This window comes from Ixodes scapularis, unplaced genomic scaffold (assembly GCF_016920785.2).
Source record: "Ixodes scapularis isolate PalLabHiFi unplaced genomic scaffold, ASM1692078v2 PGA_scaffold10__122_contigs__length_95168666, whole genome shotgun sequence".
Classification (NCBI taxonomy): Eukaryota; Metazoa; Arthropoda; class Arachnida; order Ixodida; family Ixodidae; genus Ixodes; species Ixodes scapularis.
The window spans coordinates 45,690,128-45,710,630 of record NW_024609836.1 but is presented as its reverse complement, the minus strand read 5'-3'; the positions used below and the strand labels follow the sequence as shown (position 1 = coordinate 45,710,630).

The 20,503-nt window shown below is 46.9% G+C and overlaps 1 protein-coding gene across 1 annotated transcript; it reads left to right on the top strand.

Annotated features, from left to right (window-relative positions):
* Positions 1–14,622: 14,622 nt before the first annotated feature.
* Positions 14,623–15,358, top strand: LOC115330689 (zinc finger protein 572-like; the record flags this gene model as incomplete). Its single annotated transcript, XM_040216471.3, has 1 exon — positions 14,623–15,358. A coding segment is annotated over one exon (546 nt), but the record flags the coding sequence as incomplete, so codon positions are not given.
* Between the last annotated feature and the right edge of the window lie 5,145 nt (positions 15,359–20,503).

The following is a 20,503-nucleotide window of genomic DNA, read 5'->3' as shown; positions in this document are numbered from 1 at the left end:
TACGAACATACACGGTAGTACAAACAGTTTGAATGTTAGCCTTCAAGCTATGTGCATAAACAATGATAAACCTAAGATCAACAAACACGTAGAAGTAAAGTCGCGGTAAAGGTATTTCAAAACAGCTATTCATAAACCATGCAAAAAAAAAAAAAAAACTGCACAGACGCGACAGTTTTACATAACGAGTGCGATTACAAACCAGTTGCTTTAACAGTAACTACAGGCTAATGTGGTAAAGAATAAAGCTGTGCTTGGAGGTGCATTTGATCTGCCTGTCCTTTGCCCCCCAAGATGAATGTTCAACACACCTGGGGGGTATGTTCGACGACAAATGTTTCGTTTCTCCTAAAAAGAAATGGAAGTGAAGATATTGCGTCTGATTGGCCAGAGGCTCAAATGACGAAAGCGGGAACTTTCATCATTTGAGCTTCTAACTAATCATACGCGATATCGTCACTTCCATCACTTCCCTTTCTTCTTAGGAGAGACATTTGTCGAACATCGCCCCCCTGGTCAGTTTTCTACGAGATATGTTGGATCTAGCCAGTCAATTTTTTTCAGCACAATGTTTAGCTGTTAGGTTCGATGACAGCGCGCCTTTACAACTCTCCGTCTCCTGATCTGCCTAACGGGGCTACTGGCCCTTCAACAAAAATATCACCTATCATCGACAAACCGTAAGCACCTAGAATGCCACTTTCTGACTGCAGCATCACCATTGAACATTGTAATCCATGGAAGCAACCTCCTGGCTCAGCATTCTTCACTCATCGCCCTCGCCAACCTCACCTGATCTCGTTATTGCTGATCACTGGTGAAGCACACCCGCCAGCAATATGAAAGTGAACACATTACCTCGATTCTTGCCCGTTTTACAGCTCTCTAAAGCTATAGTAACTCTCAACGTCTCAAATAGTACGTGGCTTGGAGTCCAAACTTTGCATTCTAGCCCTCGTCTGGAACAGAGCTTGTTCCAAAACTTGCAGGAGCGTCAAAAACAAGAAAAGGGCTGTTCACCTTCATATCGCTCACGGGTGTACCTTCAAACTCCGGCTCACGTCCCACCTGCCCCTGCTGTTTCCTGTCTGTCGACAATGTCGCCACTCTCCAATGCGACATTTATGATTTGTGGTTCCACCAGAAATGTGAAGATGTATCTCTCGCTTTGTATAGACGCCTCTCCTCATTATCAACCGAGTGGCTCTGTGCGGCGTGCCAGCTCCCACCCCTGGCCGATGACCTCTTTCCATCCCCTCAGCAGCACGAAGCCCCTGTGTACCCCACCATCATCGCCAACTCTACCAAGTAGTTCTCCGACCGCCTCCGGTGAGCGACATCGGCAGCATTCACCGTTCGCATGACAACTCCGCGTTTGGCATAGTTGTCGTGTGAAAAGTGCGCGATCGGAGTCTACAGACTCCAATCCCGTTTGGTTTTCCAACGTTTGCTTCCTAAAGAACAACCTTCCTGACTTTAAAGCGCTGAAGTAATCTTTCCCGAATACAATATTCGCTGTGTGCGAGACATGGCTGGACGCCTGTCTTTGGTGGGCAATTAATGGGGAATTGATCAATCTCGCACAATTCTCTTTATTCCGGCAAAACTGTCCCTCCTTGGGGCGAAGGAGTCCGTCCTCGCCATGCCATAAAACCTGCCCTGCCAACGTCTCGACCACCTCACCCCTCCCGGTCTAGAAGCCATCTTTGTCGAGGGATTTTGTAAACATGGAAAGCTTCTTCTGGTGTCTACCTACTGCCCACCCTCCCTCCGTGAACAATCGTAAGCCCTCCTCCAAAAGAGCCTACAGCGCGTCGACCCCAGCAAGTTCTCTGCACTGTTCATCTGATCCACTTGATGACATGCTGTAAGATGAGTGGGATTTAGACCTGCCAGCCCAAACTCTTGGGCATGTTTGCACTATAAAAAAAAAAATGTTCCACGCGCCGGTCTTCACACATCACGGCAGGCCCTATTCTAATCTTGACGACATAGCACAGCTCTTCTCTTACCACTTTTCTCGGGCTGTAGCATTACTTGACCCTACCGCACCTAACCTTTGTCCCACCCAACCCACAACTCAGCCAATCAAGGCCACACCAGCAATCACACTCTCTTCCATAGTCATTCTTCAAAGTGAAACCTACGAAGCCCTCGCCTGTGTCAACTCCTCTCAACGCCCTGAACCAGACAGCCTCCACCCTGCATTGCTTAAATCCTGTGCTGGCTGTATCTCCCCCGTCCTCACTCGCCTCTTCAACAATTTTCTCTCCCACAGCTCTGTTCCTAAATCCTGGAAAGTTGAGTCAGTAACGCCTGTCAAAAAGGGACACGGTGCCCCCTCAAGTCTAACATCCACTTGTGACGGAGTGTATTACCGACTCATTCGGTGCTGTGCGTGCGGGCACGTGTGTGTGTGTGTGTCCCACCGTGGCGTTCGCGCCAGATTACAAAGAATCCTCGCCTCGCGGCCAGGGGAAGAAAAGAGAACAAAGAAGAGGGACAGCAAAAAAAGGGCGGTTTAGCCATCGCAAGCCTTCGAACAGAGAACGTTGTAGCAGTTGTCTGTGTCGCGAACTAGTCCTGGGTACTGTCTCTCCTCAACGTCGGGGCCCGACGTTGAGGAGAGACAGTACCCAGGACTAGTTCCGGCACATATAACTTTATCTAAACTCGGCTTGAGTTCGCGACACAGACAAGTGCTACGACGTTCTCCGTCCGAAGGCTTGCGATGGCTAAACCAAACAATGGAGCCCCCGCCGATATGGTTTCCGCCCGGCAGGAGCTGCGAATCGGCCCTTGCAGCTTTCACTTATGCACTCAGCATCAGCCTCGACAACCGAACTCCGTGCGAGATCGTCCAGTTAGACTTCAGAAAGGCTTTTAACAGCGCAGACCACAGCTTGTTCCTATCCAAACTCCAACAGATGGGAATCTCCGGCATGAGGAATTAAAATTTTACTTTTTCACACTACCTTATTCTTCAAGGGCTCTTTTCGTGATTTAGCACAAACTGGAAACACTACTAACAGGTAGGGTGTCCACTGAGCTAGGTTATGTGTGCCATTGCGTGTCAAAGGGGCTTTGAGAAAACTAATTGAAGAACACTTTGTCCAAGCTCAAGAGAAAAAATCTTGTTGTTGACCACTGGCTAACACAACATGATGGCAGCAACCGGTTATTGTTGTTTTCTTCCGGTGACTTCAGAACGAGGTCTACTGGCACGACAACCAGCTGTGGTTGTCGTGCTGATCCCTAAGACAGATCGTGATGAGGAAGAGCTAGAGATAAAATTTAAAAGCGCTAACAAAGACGAGGACAAAAAGGAAGGCGAACAGGACGAGCGCTTACTCTCAACTGAACATTTAGCGCTTTTAAATTTTATATCATGAACCAACTCGCCCGCTTCGCCACTTTAGTAAGAGCTAGAGCCCTCCCAGCCACTGTATTTTCCCAGATATGCAGAACTACCTTTACTGCACTTACCCAACCATTTACACAGTTTGTTATATGACGAGTTGCAGATTATTGTCAAGTGACCACTTGTGGCTGCGACATTCATAATTGCATAAGAGATCATAAAATAGATGCCAGAACCCTCATGAGGAATGTTATGCCGCAATGTCAATTTCGGTGGCCCTATTACAGCTATAATCTGTTTCAGCCTAATTTTACAAAGAAAAGCACTGCCGCCCTTTGGAGCTAATCAGAGCAACGAAGCAAGTTTTGTAAGAGCTCTCTGTAGGAGGTGTATACTCCCACAACATGTTGTCCCGTCCCTCAGCCAAATGTTCCGGTTGTCTCGTTGGTGCCGTAGCTTTGGTAATGCCCTGTAAGCTGCAGAAGGATGAGTCAACCTAGTTCCAGTAACAGTTCACCTCACGTACGAATATGACCAGAAAATGCTCATGCTACCCAAGGATGAGGGTCAACAAATTTCCCAGCGTACGGTCTCCGATTTTCTTCTCGTGGCCCAGATGATGAGCTGCCTCTTGAGTTTCCTCACTTCATCCCCCTGGTTACTGATGGTCCTTGTCTCTGGTGTCCGGCCCTTGCAGCTTGCCTCCACACGTTTGTCGCCCTCGTGGTATTCTCTGTGATTCTCCGAGGAACCATCGTACTGGAACAAGAAAGTAACAGTATACAGTGAATGGACGAAGCGAGACACACCTTATACTCAGGGGCAGATCCAGAACTCCGTTTGGGGGGGGGGGCAGAAAGTTTGTAAGGATGCTATTCTCCCCTTCTTTCGTGTACATCGGGGGGTCCAGCCATGTCAAATTGCTTTCCGAGATGGGGGGAGGGGGGGGGTCGACTTTGTTTGGGGGGGGGGGGGGGGGGGGGGCAACGGCCGCCCCCGTCGCCCCCCCTTGGATCTCCCCCTTGGATCTGTCCCTGCTTAAACTTCTAAATTAGATAAGTGCCGTGGGTCTTACTGCATGACGTGCCAAGCGGAGATAAATAATGTCTGGAGCTTGACGGGGGGAGGAGGGGTCTCGACGCATGCTGGACGACAGGTGCCAGATGCTGCCATACCCACAGGGTATTCTGAGGAGAGAGAGAAGACATGTGTGAGTCCAGGAAATTGGCATGTTTGAGCAACACTTTTTTTGGAGGTGCCTCCCCGTTAATTCCCTTCAAGGGACATCCATCTGACTAGCTAATTCAGAATTATGTTCAATGTACCCAGTCAACTTGCTTAGCCAAATGCAAATATATAACAAGTGGTAAATTCACTTTTTATAATGTTGCCTGTTTTTTTTTTTTTTTTTTTTCATATCTTATGCTATGATGCCAACTTCTCTTTTATGATTTTACAGATTAGCAAATCCCAGGTTCGGTCCTGATCCGCGTCATATGCGACGATATTCATATTTTTCCAGTAAAGTGGTGTGCAAGCTTCGATACGTGGAGGTTGCGCGTGAACAAGCAATTCATTACGTTCGACCGTTTTACAAGTCACGTCCGACGTACATACGACTAAGAAATTAATCGAGTCACATACACTGCGTTGGAGAAAAGACGATCGTGCCATGGCCTGACACGAAGGACAGCACGAGCACTTTAAAATGTTTCCACTCACCAGCAACGAACTTGAAGCGGAATCCCGGAATCTCGAACGGCGAAGTGAGTCCCCGGCTTTTTGGCTTCTTGCCTGAGCAGGCCCATTTAGAACACATTCATAGCGCGATTCGGTAACTCACGTGACATTAAAACACCAAGCGAGGATCCAACCGAAAGGGAAATGTACTAGGAAAGAGAAATTCGCAGAACAGCAACGCCGACAACGCGACCGGCGACATGGCTTCGGTTAGGGCAATGAACTTTTTGAAGCTAACGGTAACTGCTCGATTTTTTCTTTCCATGTTGGTTTATCATTATTACTTAGCTTATTATGTTTTCTAAAAATATTAACATTAACGCCTCAATTTAGTCAATTACGATTATTTTTGACCCTGTTTTTTTGTTTGTTTTTGTTTTACAACTTCAGTTGTCGCCATCCGGCTTGAGGAGCGCTGTGTACGCTGTGTATGCGCGATTACCGGAAGTGGCCTTGAGTGGGACCACTGGTTATGATTTCACTGTGGCTCGAAGTGTCCGCCCCCGCCGGTTGCTACAAGCGCGAGCATGTGCCCTGAACCAAAGTAGGTGAATTCCACTCGTAGATCTGGAGCGCTTTCCAAAATCCGCGAGGGAGGCAAAATTCCGCTCCGTGGGACCCGCTCCGAATCGACGAGGGGAAGATAAACTTGCATTTTTGGAGCGACCTCCCCCAAACCCCCTCCCCACCCCTTCTCCCTCCGCCGTACAAAATGGCCGCTGCTTGAACTTGACCTGCCCACCAACGCAGCCGGCTGATCTTTCCAACGACCAGTGACGACTGTCACTGCTTAGCTGCAGAAGTAACACGCGACACAGGCTGGGCGAAATTATACATACCGCGGCGCCCATGTCACAAATAACGAAGACGTCCGCCTTCGGCACCGTCACATACCTTTCGGCCGCCTCGAAGCGGCGGGGCACGGACAGCGATTGCCAGCGTGGAGTTCAGATTTGTAGTACGACTTTAATAAACACAGAGGTAACAAACCATCACTTGCGCGGTCGTTGCCTAACCACTTCTTGCTTTATTTCACGGGAAAAAGCCGACGGAATGCAGTGTAAAAAGGTAAACAATCACTGGCTGCGGAATGAATAGGCCTAACCTTGCGTCTGCCTCCGGCTTTTCTGTCGTTCTTCCTCTCACGATCACAGACGTCAGCGCTTACGAGTTGCCACGCTCCACATTCCCGGCTTTTTATCCCTGATCTACGCGAGGTAGAAGCGTTCGAGCCGTCACAATCCAGAGTAAACACCGACGCACCCGAACAGATCCAACTCCACGACCGACCGGCCCGCCGATCTCTCCAACCTCGCCGCGCATGCGCACCGCCGATTCAGACGGAAGTCACGTGGGCCGCTCTGTCAGTTTCCGGAGAGATCCGTGAAATCCCGCAGAGCAAGTTCGGCGGAGTTTGGGGCGCTCCGTGGAGCGGGCGCTGCCAGAGATCTACGAGCGGAAGATGACCAACTTGAGCCAGATCTGCGAGCGGAATATGCGCGCTCCAAATGGAGCGGTTTTGGAGCGCTCGAGATCTGCGAGTGGAATTCACCAAAAGTAACGGTGCCCTGAACGGCATACAGTGTACCTGATCAGTGCTTGCCCTGCACGACCGCGCCGACCGCGCGTGCTTGGCAGGGACGCTGAAAGCCCGGAGCTCGCGCTTGTAGCATCGGTTGCGTCTGGACCTAAGCTGAAATGAAATATACCACATGCGCAGTGGCGACGACGCTATTCTTTGCGCACGCAAAGATTAGCGTCGTCGCCACTGCGCATGCGCCGAACGGTAACCACGTTTTGCGCATTGCGTGCGCTATTTTAGCGTACGCTATTAGGGAGTTTTAGAATAGCGCACGCTAAAGCTTTGCGTACGCAAAGAATAGCGTCGTCGCCACTGCGCATGCTCAGAACGCAAATCAGGTTTTGCGCTTTGCGTGCGCAATTTTAGCGTGCGCTATTTCTCAGAAATAGCGTGCGTACGCAAAGAGTCTTTGCGCGTCTCTAAAGCGCGATCCAAACCAACGCTTCTTTTTGCGCCTGTAGGTCGTGCGGCTGCGGATGTAACGCATTTCGTGGCGTTTTTGCTGTTTCCGGGCGCGCTTTCTGAGTCAGAACCGTGCGCTTTGGTTTGGACGGGCGAAACTTCGGGTGAGCGCGCACGCAGGCACGAGCGCACAAGCAAAGTGCAACTGCGACAGACTGGCCGGCCAGACGGCGAGAGAAAGAGAGAGAGTGATCGCGTTGTCATGTTGGAAGACAATAAAAGGGGGGGAGGAGAGGGCAGCCAGACGGCGAGAAACGCGGAGCCGGAACTAGCTTGCCCTCCACCGATTGGCCGGGACACAGGAGCGCCCTACTACGTCACCGCGCGTTTTTGTGCGCGTTGAGAAGTTGAAATCAACCAACTTTCTTGTGCGCGCCCGGAAGGAGCGAAGAAGCGGCGCGACGTCACGAAAATACGTCACATCCGCAGCCGCACGACAGGCGCAAAAAGAAGCGTTCGTGATGACAAGTTAGCTAAAGCCAAGACAAGCAGAGTTGAAAAAAAAAAAAAAAAAAAAATGGCGGCTTCCAGGATTATGTCGGCACCTGCTTTGGCGGCGCCGTGAGTGCGACGTCGGCGGGATCTTCGCGACTGCGATTTTCAATACGGGACGACATTGTACTCGGTTTGGCAACGATCACCGGAAACTTGATGCTTGCGACGCGCGAACATTTCTCGGCGAAGGTACGATGTGCGAAGGTCAGTACACGAGACCTCTCTTGCCGAGGCGGCGCAAGCAGACACGACAGGTCTGCTTGCGCCAAGCAGACACGACACGACCAAAAAACTTGCTTTTTTTCTAGAGTTACAGCGTTTCGTGTGTGAAATAAAAATTGTTATTGTATCTTGGTGGCGTCGCAAGCGCGAGATGCTTGGGCTTTTGCGTCGCGGCGGAGAAACGCTATTCTAAAACTCTCTCGCGCCGCGTGCGCTAAAATTGCTTGCGTACGCAAAGAACGCAAAGAGTGGATTCGTAATAAGAAGTTGGCTAAAGCCAAGACAAGCAGAGTTAAAAAAAAATGGCGGCTCCCAGGTGCATAGCTGCGGCCGCTTTGGCGGCGTCGTGAGCACGACGTCGGCGGCATCCTCGCGACTGCGATTTTCAATACGGGACGACATTGCACTCGGTTTGGAAAACCCAGTAAAGTGGGGAACGATCACCGGCAACTATTTCGGCGAAGGTACGCTGTGCTGAGGTCAGTACACTAGACCACCTCTCTTGTCGAGGCAACGCAGGCGGACACGACTGGTCGACCGCTCGCGTCTGTAATGTTACTCTGGACTAAAAAAGACGGTTTTTTCTCAAGTTATAACATTTGTGTCTTGAGCTCTTGCATCGCGGCGGAGAAGCGCCATTTTAAAACTCTCCTGCGTAGCGTGTGCTAACGCAAGCGCTAAATTTAGCGCTAGCATGCGCTAAAATAGCGTACGCTTGGCGTCCGACGTCGTTAGATTCGACTTTGGCAGCGGCCTCTTCGGAAACTTGGACAGGAAATTGTCTTCAAAACTTCCGTCGCCTTCCACCATTTCATCGCTAGTGTCTTCACTAACTGACTGAGCACTGTGATCGCTTCCGTTTTCATTGGTACTATTGGTTCACAGGAATTTTTCGTCTCGCCTTGTTCCTAGCCATCCGAGTTTCCAGGAAATGCTGTCGACGACGTCGGTTCGGGTTCCTGAGCTGTTGCAGCATTTTTCAGGACACAGCGTCGTCTCAGGCCTGTTTTCCTTGGCAAGCTGGGTATATTTCCTGGCTCCAAGTATTTTATTTTGCTTTGGTTCATGGCATACACAAACTCATCTCTGTTACGTCACGGCGCGGTGGTGGCGCGTCGGTCGCACTTCCGGTCTGGGGCTGTGGGCAGAAGTCCCCATGCGAGACGTGTATTCCTGCGTTGTTTTGAGAGGAACCTGACAAAAACCTGTCTTCTCGTCGACGAAGGGGGCCGAAGCACCCGCCGAGGAGAGACGACACGCAGCCTGGTTGAGGGTGGACGATGACTGACCGGAGCGCGTGCGCTCAACGGCGTTTATTGATGTGGTGATCAATGTTGCCCGCCGAGCCAAGCGGCCGCAGACGGGCGGACTGGAGGGGGGCGCTACATACTTGTTACAAACGCCACGACTGGCGCTGTACCAGAAGAATCAAGAAAGATTTGAAGGTCAGTTTTCATGTGCTCGGTTCGTCCGAGAGGGTGGATATGTGCCGTAAAAAGGGAAAACCAGACCCCGTCGCCCCACGATTGCTTGGGCGGGAAGCACTATGGATTGAATTCACTGATGCTTCTGGTCATCAGATTAATTTATTTTGTTCCAACATGAACGGCGGAAAACCACGAAGTTGTACGGACCACCTGCAGACTACGTTCAGTGCGTCTTCAAGTTCAAACGGCCGCTTGACTGTTCGAACTGTCGTTTGCTCTTTCTAACGTTTCTGCTTGTCGTCTGCTCTTTTAGACGACACCGGCCCGTAGACCAAACATGGGCCCGGTACTTGCGATAAGAAGTAAGTGCAGGCCTCAAAAGACTCGAGTTTGAAGGTTGGTAAGCAGGCTCGATGTAAGCAGTAGATACAAAGATGTATTGATAATTGTTACCAGTGGCCATCACCGACTTGTTATGCCTGATTCACTTAATCCGATTTTGCTTGAGATTTTCAGCATCGACGTCGACCATCTCAGCTACGGTTTACGCTTTTGCAGGCCGATCGACGTCCCGACTGAAAACTGCGAGCGAAATCTCGTCATGCGAATCAGGCTTTAGCGTACATTCTGCGGCGTCCACGTGGAATGAATCGCCGCATGTCACATTATTCACGCAAAGTTTTGCGGTGTAACGAGCCTCGGTAATTTCGCTGAGGCTGCTGAAGTAGTCAGACATCGCCCGGAAGACGTAGAATCAACAATTCGAACGCGAAAAGGGCAGGGGGACTCACACCGACGGCGACAACATCGCATTTCAATGGTTTGTTTATGGGCGACGGCGAGCTTCTTGCCCACACCCCCATCGCGCATGCGCAGCGCTGGTGGTGTCCGCTAGGGGCGCTTCGGTTTATTTGTAAACATGAGTTGGTGTATAGGCGCTGACTACAGGGGGGGGGGGGGGGGGGGTGGTTGCTTGCGATGCTGAGTTTGCTTGGAACTGAAAAAACAAACGGTACTCCGAAGCGGTTCGCCACCTTCTTGATGTTGTGCGACATTTTGTGCACATACGGTACCACCTCAGGCCTAATTTTTCTCAGTGCCATTTGCGTCTTTTCCGTATTGGTATGTCCTTTTAATTTTTTAGGGGTGCCTTCTACCACATTCATTACGACTGTTTCAGGGTAGCCCGTTGTCTAGTCACTCTGTTCTTAAAGCTTGTCTGAGGTTCGAGATGGTGCCGTACGTGCACCAAATGTCGCACAACCTCAAGAAGGTGGCAAACCGCTTTGGAGTACCGCTCGTTTTTTCAGCTCCGAGCAGACTCGGCCAACTCTGCTTTTGTGTTACTGGTGGCGGCAGTATAAGGCGAAGATGCACCACAAAGCACGTCAAGCCATATGTTGAATGCGTCACGGGTGTAGTATACGAAATCCCCCTTACATGTGGAAAGTCCTACGTAGGCCAAACGGGAAGGTGTGTTAATAACCAACGAAGGGAGCACGCACAAAATTTAAAGACGAATGATGGGGCACATTTGCCTGAGCACTGCAGGAAATGTAACTGTGACCCGCACCTTCCTCAGACAACAATTCTGGGTAAGGGAAAGAGCCAGAAAGCATGGGAGTTGATGTTGCCACATCAATGTCTCCCAATTCAATTTGATCTGCCACATTTTTCCAGCAGGACCCACCTCGGGCACCACCGGCAAAGAAGAGGAGAGCTAATGGACATCTCCTTAGCAGTGAGAGGACAAACATTGATGCCGTTTTTGTCTTTACCCTGATCATGAGACATGAAAGCACACACTTGGAGGAAAGAATATATGTTAAAGTGCATCACTTCTGGGAGAGCATTCGAGCATGTAACCAACTTGACGAGTCTCTGTATAATTCATAAGAGACAGTGGCGGTACCAGTGGTAGACCCATCAAAAAGTGATCATGTGAGCAAATCTATATTTGCATTGGATGAGGTACCACCTTGAGGGACACTCGTTTAGTAGTACCTGGAGACCCCGTTTGTACTAAATCCAAGCTCCTCCATATATCTTTTAGCTTCTGATGGACTTTGAGGCTATAAAATTGTGAGCAGAAATTCTTGGATAGATGTTTGCAGTATTAATCTGATACTTATTTGTTTTTAATGTGAAAGCATTAACTGTCTCGTGGAGCGAGCCGACGTCATCAGTTTGAAGCACGAACACGGCACCTTAAATCCTTTCTCCAAGTGAAGCCAGCTCCCAGCTATGAAACCACGCGAAGAGCCTAGGTACCCCCAATCCCAAAGGAGCGAAGTAAAGCTGATGGCTTTTTGGCTTCACTCCCATTGGCTGGCGCGCATCGACGAGGCTCCCATTCGCCCAGAGCCGTTTATTGAGAGAGTTTGGCCATACATTGGTTTGAATAGGCGAGCATATCAGGGCTAACCACAGGCCGCGAAACAGTCCCTAGCAGTGTTTGTGTGCTCTAAATATGTGACGCGACTAATTTAAGCCATTTTAGCGTTGCTAGAGTGAAAAGGTTTAGCTCTCAGTGACTGAAAACTTTGTGCATGTCAGGTTTTCGTCATGCCAATATTTAAGTCTAGAATAAATGAATGTGCGCTCCAAACCAGGGCCAACTTGGTAGAAACAGCATGTCAGCTGAGACGGGGACAGAAAGCACTGCCAAAGCCAGCGCGCAAGCCGAGCGAGAGTCCGCGTCTCAAGAGGCTCGCGCACCCCACCCTTTGCACTGTTTTCTCTCAGGTAGTCTCAGCTTGGAATTTGACGCTGTTCTAGCAAGCCGGCCCAAAGAAAACTGTCACCGATACTCCATCTGCACAAACATCAGCAGTGCAGACAAAAGCATGGGCACGAGCGCGTGGCTTTGGAAAGTACCTCCTATGCACGAGTTCTCGTACAAACAAAAGCATTTCGCTGAGCTAGGCTCGCGCACCTGTGCCTTTCTCTTTACTGCAGACATTTGTGAGATGGAGTAGAGAAGCCGAGATCGAACTGAACGCTTCTATTTCACACTTTAAATGTTGTTTGCAATATTGTGACGTTGCGGTCTCCTGATTGCTCGACACTGTGTTGTACCTTTAGTTTACTCTCTAACCGCGGGGGGAGTTTTCGGCGCAGGCGGCGGCCTTTTCTCAGCCCATTGTCCAAACTTTCCTAATATACGGCTCTGCATTCGCCGGACACGCAGCGCCATGGGGTGGCCGGTCGTTGAAACTGACGCTGCACGTCAGTTTCAATGACTAGCCACCTCATGGCACTGCATGTCCGGCGACGCCATCGACTCAAATACGCTGCTGACGATATAATGGAGTGGAAGAATGACGTACATGCTTTTGCATTCACAACTCATAAGAAGTGCTTAGGTGTACTTCGAGCCTTTTTTGGGTGAAAAGTAAGCAAGACTACGGTGTTTCTTGCGAAGCTCTTCATGTTCGTAATATAAGAATTGGCACTTGGCAAAAGCACGGCGAGTGAAGTGCTTTTGCTCTTCACTTGCCGTGCCTTTGTTAAATGTGACAAAAAACCTCTAAAACTGTTGTTATGTTATATGTTAACTCAAATCTGTTGCAATGTTCTTATTTGCAAAAGCTAACCTCAAGGTTCCCCACATTCTTCCTGAGCACTGCATGAAGGTGTGTGCTATTTTTGTAGCTATTACAGCCCTGGATATAACAAGGCGTGAAGTTGGGCTAGTTGGTTCATGATGAAAATTGGGAAACTGCAAAAAAAACAAGGGACAAGAACGAGAAGTGAACGAACACAACGCTGACTGGCAACTGAAGTTTATTCCTGTGAGGAACAGAAAGGAAAACATAAAAGATGCAAGATGTAAGTTTAGTGTCATAGGTGGTAAATGCAAGAAAACACTGCTTGGCCGTTTTTGGGACACTGGCTTGGAAATGTTGAGTAAATTTTTGATTCCAGAGATTTTTTTCTGCAATGTCCCCCTCTTCTCTTTTTTTTTTGTGACTTAAAGAAATGTTTTTATGGAAGGTGTTACATAGACTGAATAGTTTCGCTGTGAGCTTGGGGATTTTGAAACACTTAAATGTGGGCAAGCAATTTTCCGCTTTTTCTGGGAAATATGAAAGTTGTATTCATTTATTGTTTTGTTCATTGATAAATCGTTTTTGTGCAGCTGTCGAACTCTAATCCTTTCGCAACTGTACATTGCTTCTTGCTAAAAATGTAGCCAAATGTAAAAGCTGCTATAAAAGTGTTCATGAAAAAAACATGACATAAGTAAGAAGAATTCAGTATTTGTACAGCAAGAGCCAATTAAAGTATAACCCCACTCCAACCTTATTTAAGAATAACGATTTCCTCAAATCAAGAGCATGAAGTAAAAGGCAAACTTGATTGTCCGATATAGAGTCCAGCCGTATGAATACTGCTCTTGTTAGTTTTATTTGTGACTGTTTTCTCTGATTACTCCTGTTACCAATTCTTTCGTTACAATATGCCTTTATGTCCATGTCAGTCTGCCATGTTTGCGGTGTTAAAAACGGTCAAATGTTTACATCACAGCAGCGACAGTGCCTTCAATTTCTTCTCTTCTCAAACTTACAGGTCGACTCTGGCAACCATCGCAAGACGCAGCAAATAAAACATTGCTGCTTTGCAGCGAGGGTCCTTCCAACTGACCTACTCAACTTTTGGGATCATGCATTCCCTTTGCAGTGTTCTTGCTTACACCGATACAGCATAATTGAATCTAATTGAGTGCCCCCATTGCATCAAATGGATCGATCCCCTCGATATAGATGAGCAGAAGCATTCAAATTCACCACCAGTCCATTTGTGTAAACAAAACCAGTGTGATGTGGTTCTCTTGCACCGCTTGCTCTTGCCTGGTGTTTTAGACGACAAGATGTCAGCAATTGTGATCTTTTAACCACATTCTTCTACTGGAAGCAGTGCTTGCATACTGAAGTAGTGTGTGATTTTTCATTGATGTGCAGTGACATTGACTTTAAAGTGACATTTTTTAGAACATTATTACCACAAACAGACGTCGCAGACTAGAGGGTGCCTTCACTGCAGCCCCATCTTTCATAGCAATTCTGCTCCTGAGGCCCAGAAATTAACCTTGCTTATTGTTGCTCACGGCTATTAGGATGTGAGATGAACTAATTCAATGAAAGATAAATTGCATATAAAATTTTTTGGCAAGAATGGGCTGCGCTTATCAATTTTTCATTAACTTAAATTCTTGTATCACTTTAATGTAACAACAGCTTTTCTTAATACTTTAAATGTCCATATTTGGCGAGTCTTTCTTCTTTTTTTCTGAAACGAAAAGGTGTTTTGTGTTTGCTGCTTTCTTGTAAAGACAGTGCAGATTTGCCAAGCTTGTCGTAAGGTTTGCCTGTTGGCATTGGACTTTCTTTGTCGTTAACTTTCCTTGCCTTGTTTTTCTGATCTCCCCAACAGTGCTGGCCGAAGCAGTTTTTCGGGACGATGGGGACAACGAGAGTGACTCCTTTTCCCCAAGAAGCGAACTAATTGAGTCACAACCCACGATGCGGCCACGATATGAGGGCACGTACCACTGCAAGTTCTGCTCTTACTCCAGTCATCATCTAGGTCATATAAACCAGCACGAAAGGACACACACAGGAGAGAAGCCTTTCCGCTGCTCTGTCTGCAAGATAGCGTTTGCTCAAATCGGTAACTTACGAACTCACATGAGGATTCACACTGGGGAAAAACCATACCAGTGTCGCACGTGTGGGAAAGAATTTTCGCAGAGAGATAACTGGTCGCGTCATGAGAGAACCCACAGTGGAGAACGGCCTTACAAGTGCGAAGCCTGTGAGAAAACGTTTAAACGGAGTCAACATTTAAGTAGGCATCAGAAAAATGTGCACGAGTGAGGGATTACGTCATGCAATATCTGGAAGTATGGAAGAATTATTTCATGTTTCACCGTGTATTTCACTGCCTGTCCATTGTTTATTCACCTGAAGTTGAGGAACAGGAGTATATTCACCAGTTACGAACATTATGAGTGGCAGATAGGCAATAGCCACAATACTGCTAAGTAGCACCTTTTTGTTTTTTTGAGTGACCTTATTTAATAGAGTTTAGCAGCTTTTACCTTTTGAATAAATTTTTTTTTTTATGACACATAGAGCTGCTATTAACTCTTTATTTCAAGCGAATGAGGAGCATTGGCGTTTATTGGGCACCTTGAATCCTATAAATCAATTTTTGTGACAACATTTTGAGTGTGATTTCTTCCAAGTTCTCTAGATTTTCTTACACTTTAGCCTAATTCTGTCACTTTGCTCCAGGTTGAATTGTGTTCCTGAGGTTGTAGAGTGAAAGATATCAGTTACTCCTTCTTTATAGATTCAGTGAATCGCAAATAAACAACTTTCCTAGTAACAAGGCATTGTTTTACTGCCTCGCTACTGTTGCTGAGCATTCTGTTTGGCAACAAAAACAATGGCAACAGCAACGTTACTGCAACAAGCTTTCGTTTCAACCTTCCTTGCACTTGATCTTTGCCAGCTGACAATGGGAGTACTTTGCGATGTCATGTCTGGATCATTTGCGTCAAATTCTGCGGAAGTCCTTATTCTGGTACAATTCAGAAAATGTTTCGAAATTTGCATTCACATTTTTTTTTAAGGTTAATTTTTTGCTTTGCAACACCAAGAGAGCCTAGGCCTCACTAGACTGCTATTTGTTATGATAGGCATGCAAATTTTTAAAGTGGCCATGAAATAATTTATTAACTTTTTTTTTTCTTAGCTTTTCTCCTTAACTCAAAAGCAAAATAAAAAATTATGCGGTCGTGACGTGCTGAAGCATTGGTACGATGACCCCAAGCTTCCACTGTCCTTCTTAAGCACACCATAAAGCTCGTCATTCGCAAGTGATAAGTGCTGCCACAGCATTCATTGGCCACAAATGCGAATTCAAACATTCGCCGAGGGATTAATTGTTGACGAGCGCATACGTTCGAGTGACAGAGTGCTCATATCCATCGTGTGAGCTGGGCTAGAGTGACTTGCTTTGGGTTTGCGGATGTATCCCAGTAAAAAGGCAGAAAGCTTTTGAATGAAAGGACGTAGAAAATAGTTTGCTATATTTTCGTACCGAAAAGCAGGCTTTCGACTTTGCACCCTCTTCCTTTTGACCCACTAAACGATATTTGATTAGTATGAATAGCATACTGTTGGGTTTGCGACCTAACAGTTCGACAACTTTTCTCATTTTCGCGGACACCGGGAGTTTTACAGTCGAACCCAGATATCTTGAATTCAAAGGGGATCATAAAATAGTTTGATATATCAATAATCTATATCAACAATAATAAATGACGAAACAAATTACACAGACTTTATATAACAATTTATTCTTTCGTCTTCCATACAGGAGACACCAGTGATGCCAAGTTGGCGGGAATTCAAGCTTGGCATCACTGATGATGCATGGGAGCTGCAACGTCTGATTAAAAAAACAAAACTTTGAAGACAACAACAGGGACAGAAGCACGGTTTCAGTCGCATAAAACGTGCCAACCCCCCCCCCCCCCCCAAAAAAAAAAGGATGTTTGTACTGAAAAAATAATGGGGCATTGGTAATTTCTGTGTTCACCCAAAATCTAATGCAAGCGCTTGTCAAGTTTCTAAAGTTTCGGAACTAACCGTTATCTTGTTCAAAAGCTATGCATTTTTCTCCTTTCCTGGTAGTTGACGCCATGAGCCTCCAGCTCTTAAGTTTCGTAAGACAAGTGGCGCGGTGGCGTAGCCAGGACTTTTTGTTTTTGGAGGGGGGGGGGGGGGGGGGGGGAGCTGAGGTGGTTAGGATGGCTGGGATGTCTATGACTTGGGGTGCAGAGAGGGGGAGGGGGGGGGGTCAAAATGCATGTATATATTGTAGGGTCGGCTAGATTTTGGGGGAGGGGGCTGAAACCCCATAAGCCCCACCCCCTGGCTATGCCCCTAGCGCTGCACTATGGCGACTTCGGAACCATTGGGGCGATAGCATGGCCTCCGGATTTTTCCCGCGCTCTGCTCCGGCCTTTCCAAAGACTCAGCTGCCCAACAGGAAAAGCTTTGCCGAGTCAGTTCTCTAGACCTCTCCATGCGGCGCTTAGAACCAAACCAGAAACGGAAACGGATTCGCCTCATATCAGAATGTCAAGTGTGAGTTCATGGCATGAAGCTTCCGTCTTTATTGTTCTCATCATCAGAATACGGAAAAGTAAGTTGATCTCTTGATTCATAATTTTTATTTGCTGCTTTGGTCTTTGCGCTGTTTCACTCAGCGATACCTGAGAATACAAATCGGAAGAAAAGGAAGCCAACTGGGCATAAGACATGTTTTTCCCATCATCGGAGAACCAGCCGGTCCAGTGGCACACACCATGTCTTCGATCAAGAGGGTGGTCACACTACTCACAAGCTTGACAACAAGCTGGGAGACTTCGGAGCCTGCTTTCGCAAAGGTGCCGCCCGGCCAACACTGGCGCCAGCCCCTGGAGCCCCGCCATCGGTGTGCTAGACTCCCTGTGTCACTGAAAATTCCGGCGGCTCGTCTGCAAGCCGTGGATGAAGAGAGCCCTCGCCAGGCGCTCGAGATCGGCCTACTAGAAGTCAGCAGCGAATGGCGGTTCCACGAAGACCACCGCTGCAAGCCTTACACTCATCACCTTCTTCAACTTCAATATCAATCGCTCACTGTCCACAAGCTCCATTTAAACCATTATCACCATTTCTTTTAAAAATTCATCTCTGCAATAGCATCTCACCATCGTTGGATGCGGAGCCGTGGGCTTTCACGGTATGGGCGACTTGCCTTGTTTACGGTGCCCCGGCTTTCCTGATTTGAAATAAATCACTATCACTATCACTATTTAGTGCATATATATATTTTGACTCTCCTTCCTGACTTTGATTGGTTAAACTTTTCGTTTTCGAAACAGATGCCTGAGAGCACAGCTCTCAGGTGCCTGTTTCGCAGCGTCCGGTAACCACACTAAATTTGGTGTGAAAATTGATGTCACGTGACATCAGCACCAATTTAATTCCCCTCTAAATTTAGTGGGGAATTGAATTGGTGTTGAGGTCACAAAATGGCTTTCAGACTCCCAGATATTTGTATTTTCCTACATGGTCTGTTACAATGTCTTGTATCCTCGGGGGTTCCCTCTTTTCGTCGTTAAACACAATAACTCCAGACTTATCGCTGCTAAAACCCATGCCCATGGTGTCCCCTTCCTTTCCGCATATTCCAACTAGTTCCTGTAATGTATCCTGCCATAAGTACTATGTCATCCACGTACATCAGTGCTAGTATCATCTGTACTACATTCCTCCCTCCTTCCATAAAACTCGCATCAAAACATTGGTTGGTCTGCTTTATACTCGTTTTCAACTCAAGAAAAAAAAGCAAGATTTGCTCATTGTTCATACGCCGCGCGAAGTAGTTCTTACAATAGGTGGTTGTCGGAGGAGGAAGCAACGCTTTTTTGCATTTGAAACGTACATCTTTATGAGACAACATATATCTAATCTAAAATGTACCACCATGTATCTTAATTCTCTCTTAAACAAGGAAATTAGTAATGCTCCGCGAAGAGTCTGACTTTTTACTATGGTTCTTGGGGTGAAAACGGGCAGTATTTCTTTTCCATTTCACAGAGATATATCATGAAGAGCAGAGATGGACAGTGGAAACCCCTTCCTAAGCACTCTTTTTATTGCTGCGGGTTGTGTAGTTTCTGGTTCCTATGTTATAATTACATTATTGCCTCAGTACACCTGCTGAAGAAACCCAACCAAATTTGCATCTCAGTTATACAGTCAAACACGTTTATAACGAACAGCAGGAAAAGCTACAATCAGTTATGTAGCAAAAAAGCATTTACCACGAACTTCCGCGATGAGTTCATTGTAAAGCGGGAGCTTTTCTTTCTTTCTCATCTTTTAACTTCCGCCTTGTAAAAACGCGCTAAAAAGTTTTTTTTTTTTTTTTTGCATGCCTGCGCAGTTTTTTTTTTTTTTTTTTAGCTTATCCCCTTTTCTGAATTGTTTCTCTTCGTGGGCAACCACTTGGGATGAATTTTTTTTTTTCTGTACGTGCGTGCAGAGTATTTTTTAGCTTCCTTTCCTTCTAAGTCGTTTCTCTTCGCTCAGTTTTGTTCGCCACACAAAGCTTTTGGAATTTTCTTTCTTTCCTACCTCTTTTTTGGGGGACGGGACAGGCTAGAAGTCGATTGTTTTCGCGTTTTTGAAAGCCTTCCCAGGGAGAAAAAGTTTGATTTAGCCAATGTGTTGTTCGTTATAAAACATACTTTTTACATGCATTTTTATTCAAATTTTCCGTGAGTTCGATATCGACAATAATTCGCTGTACGTGGGTTTGTTCTAAACGGGTTTCACTATACTCCTTCAGCTGACCCCAGAGTTTTTCGTAGCTCACATTATAGTATGCTTCGTTGATGTCCAAAAAAGCTAGCCATAAAGGAGTTTGGTTCTTCATTGCTATTTCTATACATTGTGTGGCGACGAATAAGTTACCTTCCAGTCTTCTATCTCTTCGGAATTCATTTTGGGGCTCACCCAGTATTTGCATGTCTTCTGCCCGTTCCTCCATTCTCCACTTTACTATCTGCATAGCTAATTTGTATATAACGGAAGTTACCGTTAGTGGGCAGTATGCCTTAATGTTGTCTTTGTTTCCATATAATAGTCTCATTTGACTTAGTTTGCAATCATTGGGTACCTCTCCTCTTATAATTATTTGATCAATCATATGCCATAACTTTAGTTTGCCTGTTTTTTCTAGTGTTTTAATGAGTTCCATAGGTATGTCGTCTGGGCCTGTCACTGTACCTGCTGGAATCTTACTTTCTGCCTTATCCCATTCTTTTGTGATCGTCTTCATTGTTGCACACTTCTCCTTTTCTACACTGCTGCTGTCATGTCAGTGCTATCCACTGTCCCCCTTCGCTCAAGCTGGGAGAAAGCCTCTTCGATTGTCTGCCTAATATGTTCCCGTGCCCCTTCCCCCTCAACTCTTCTCCCCTCCCGTGTGGTCAGTATGTGTTGGAAACCCTGTCTTCCTCCCCTGTGCTTTAATGTGCTCCCAAAACATTTTTGCCACATTCCTGTCTTTTTTATTTATTTCCATCATCCACTGCACCCCTGCACTCCCAAGTTTGGTCTGTATTAAAGCTGATATCTCACTTTTTTG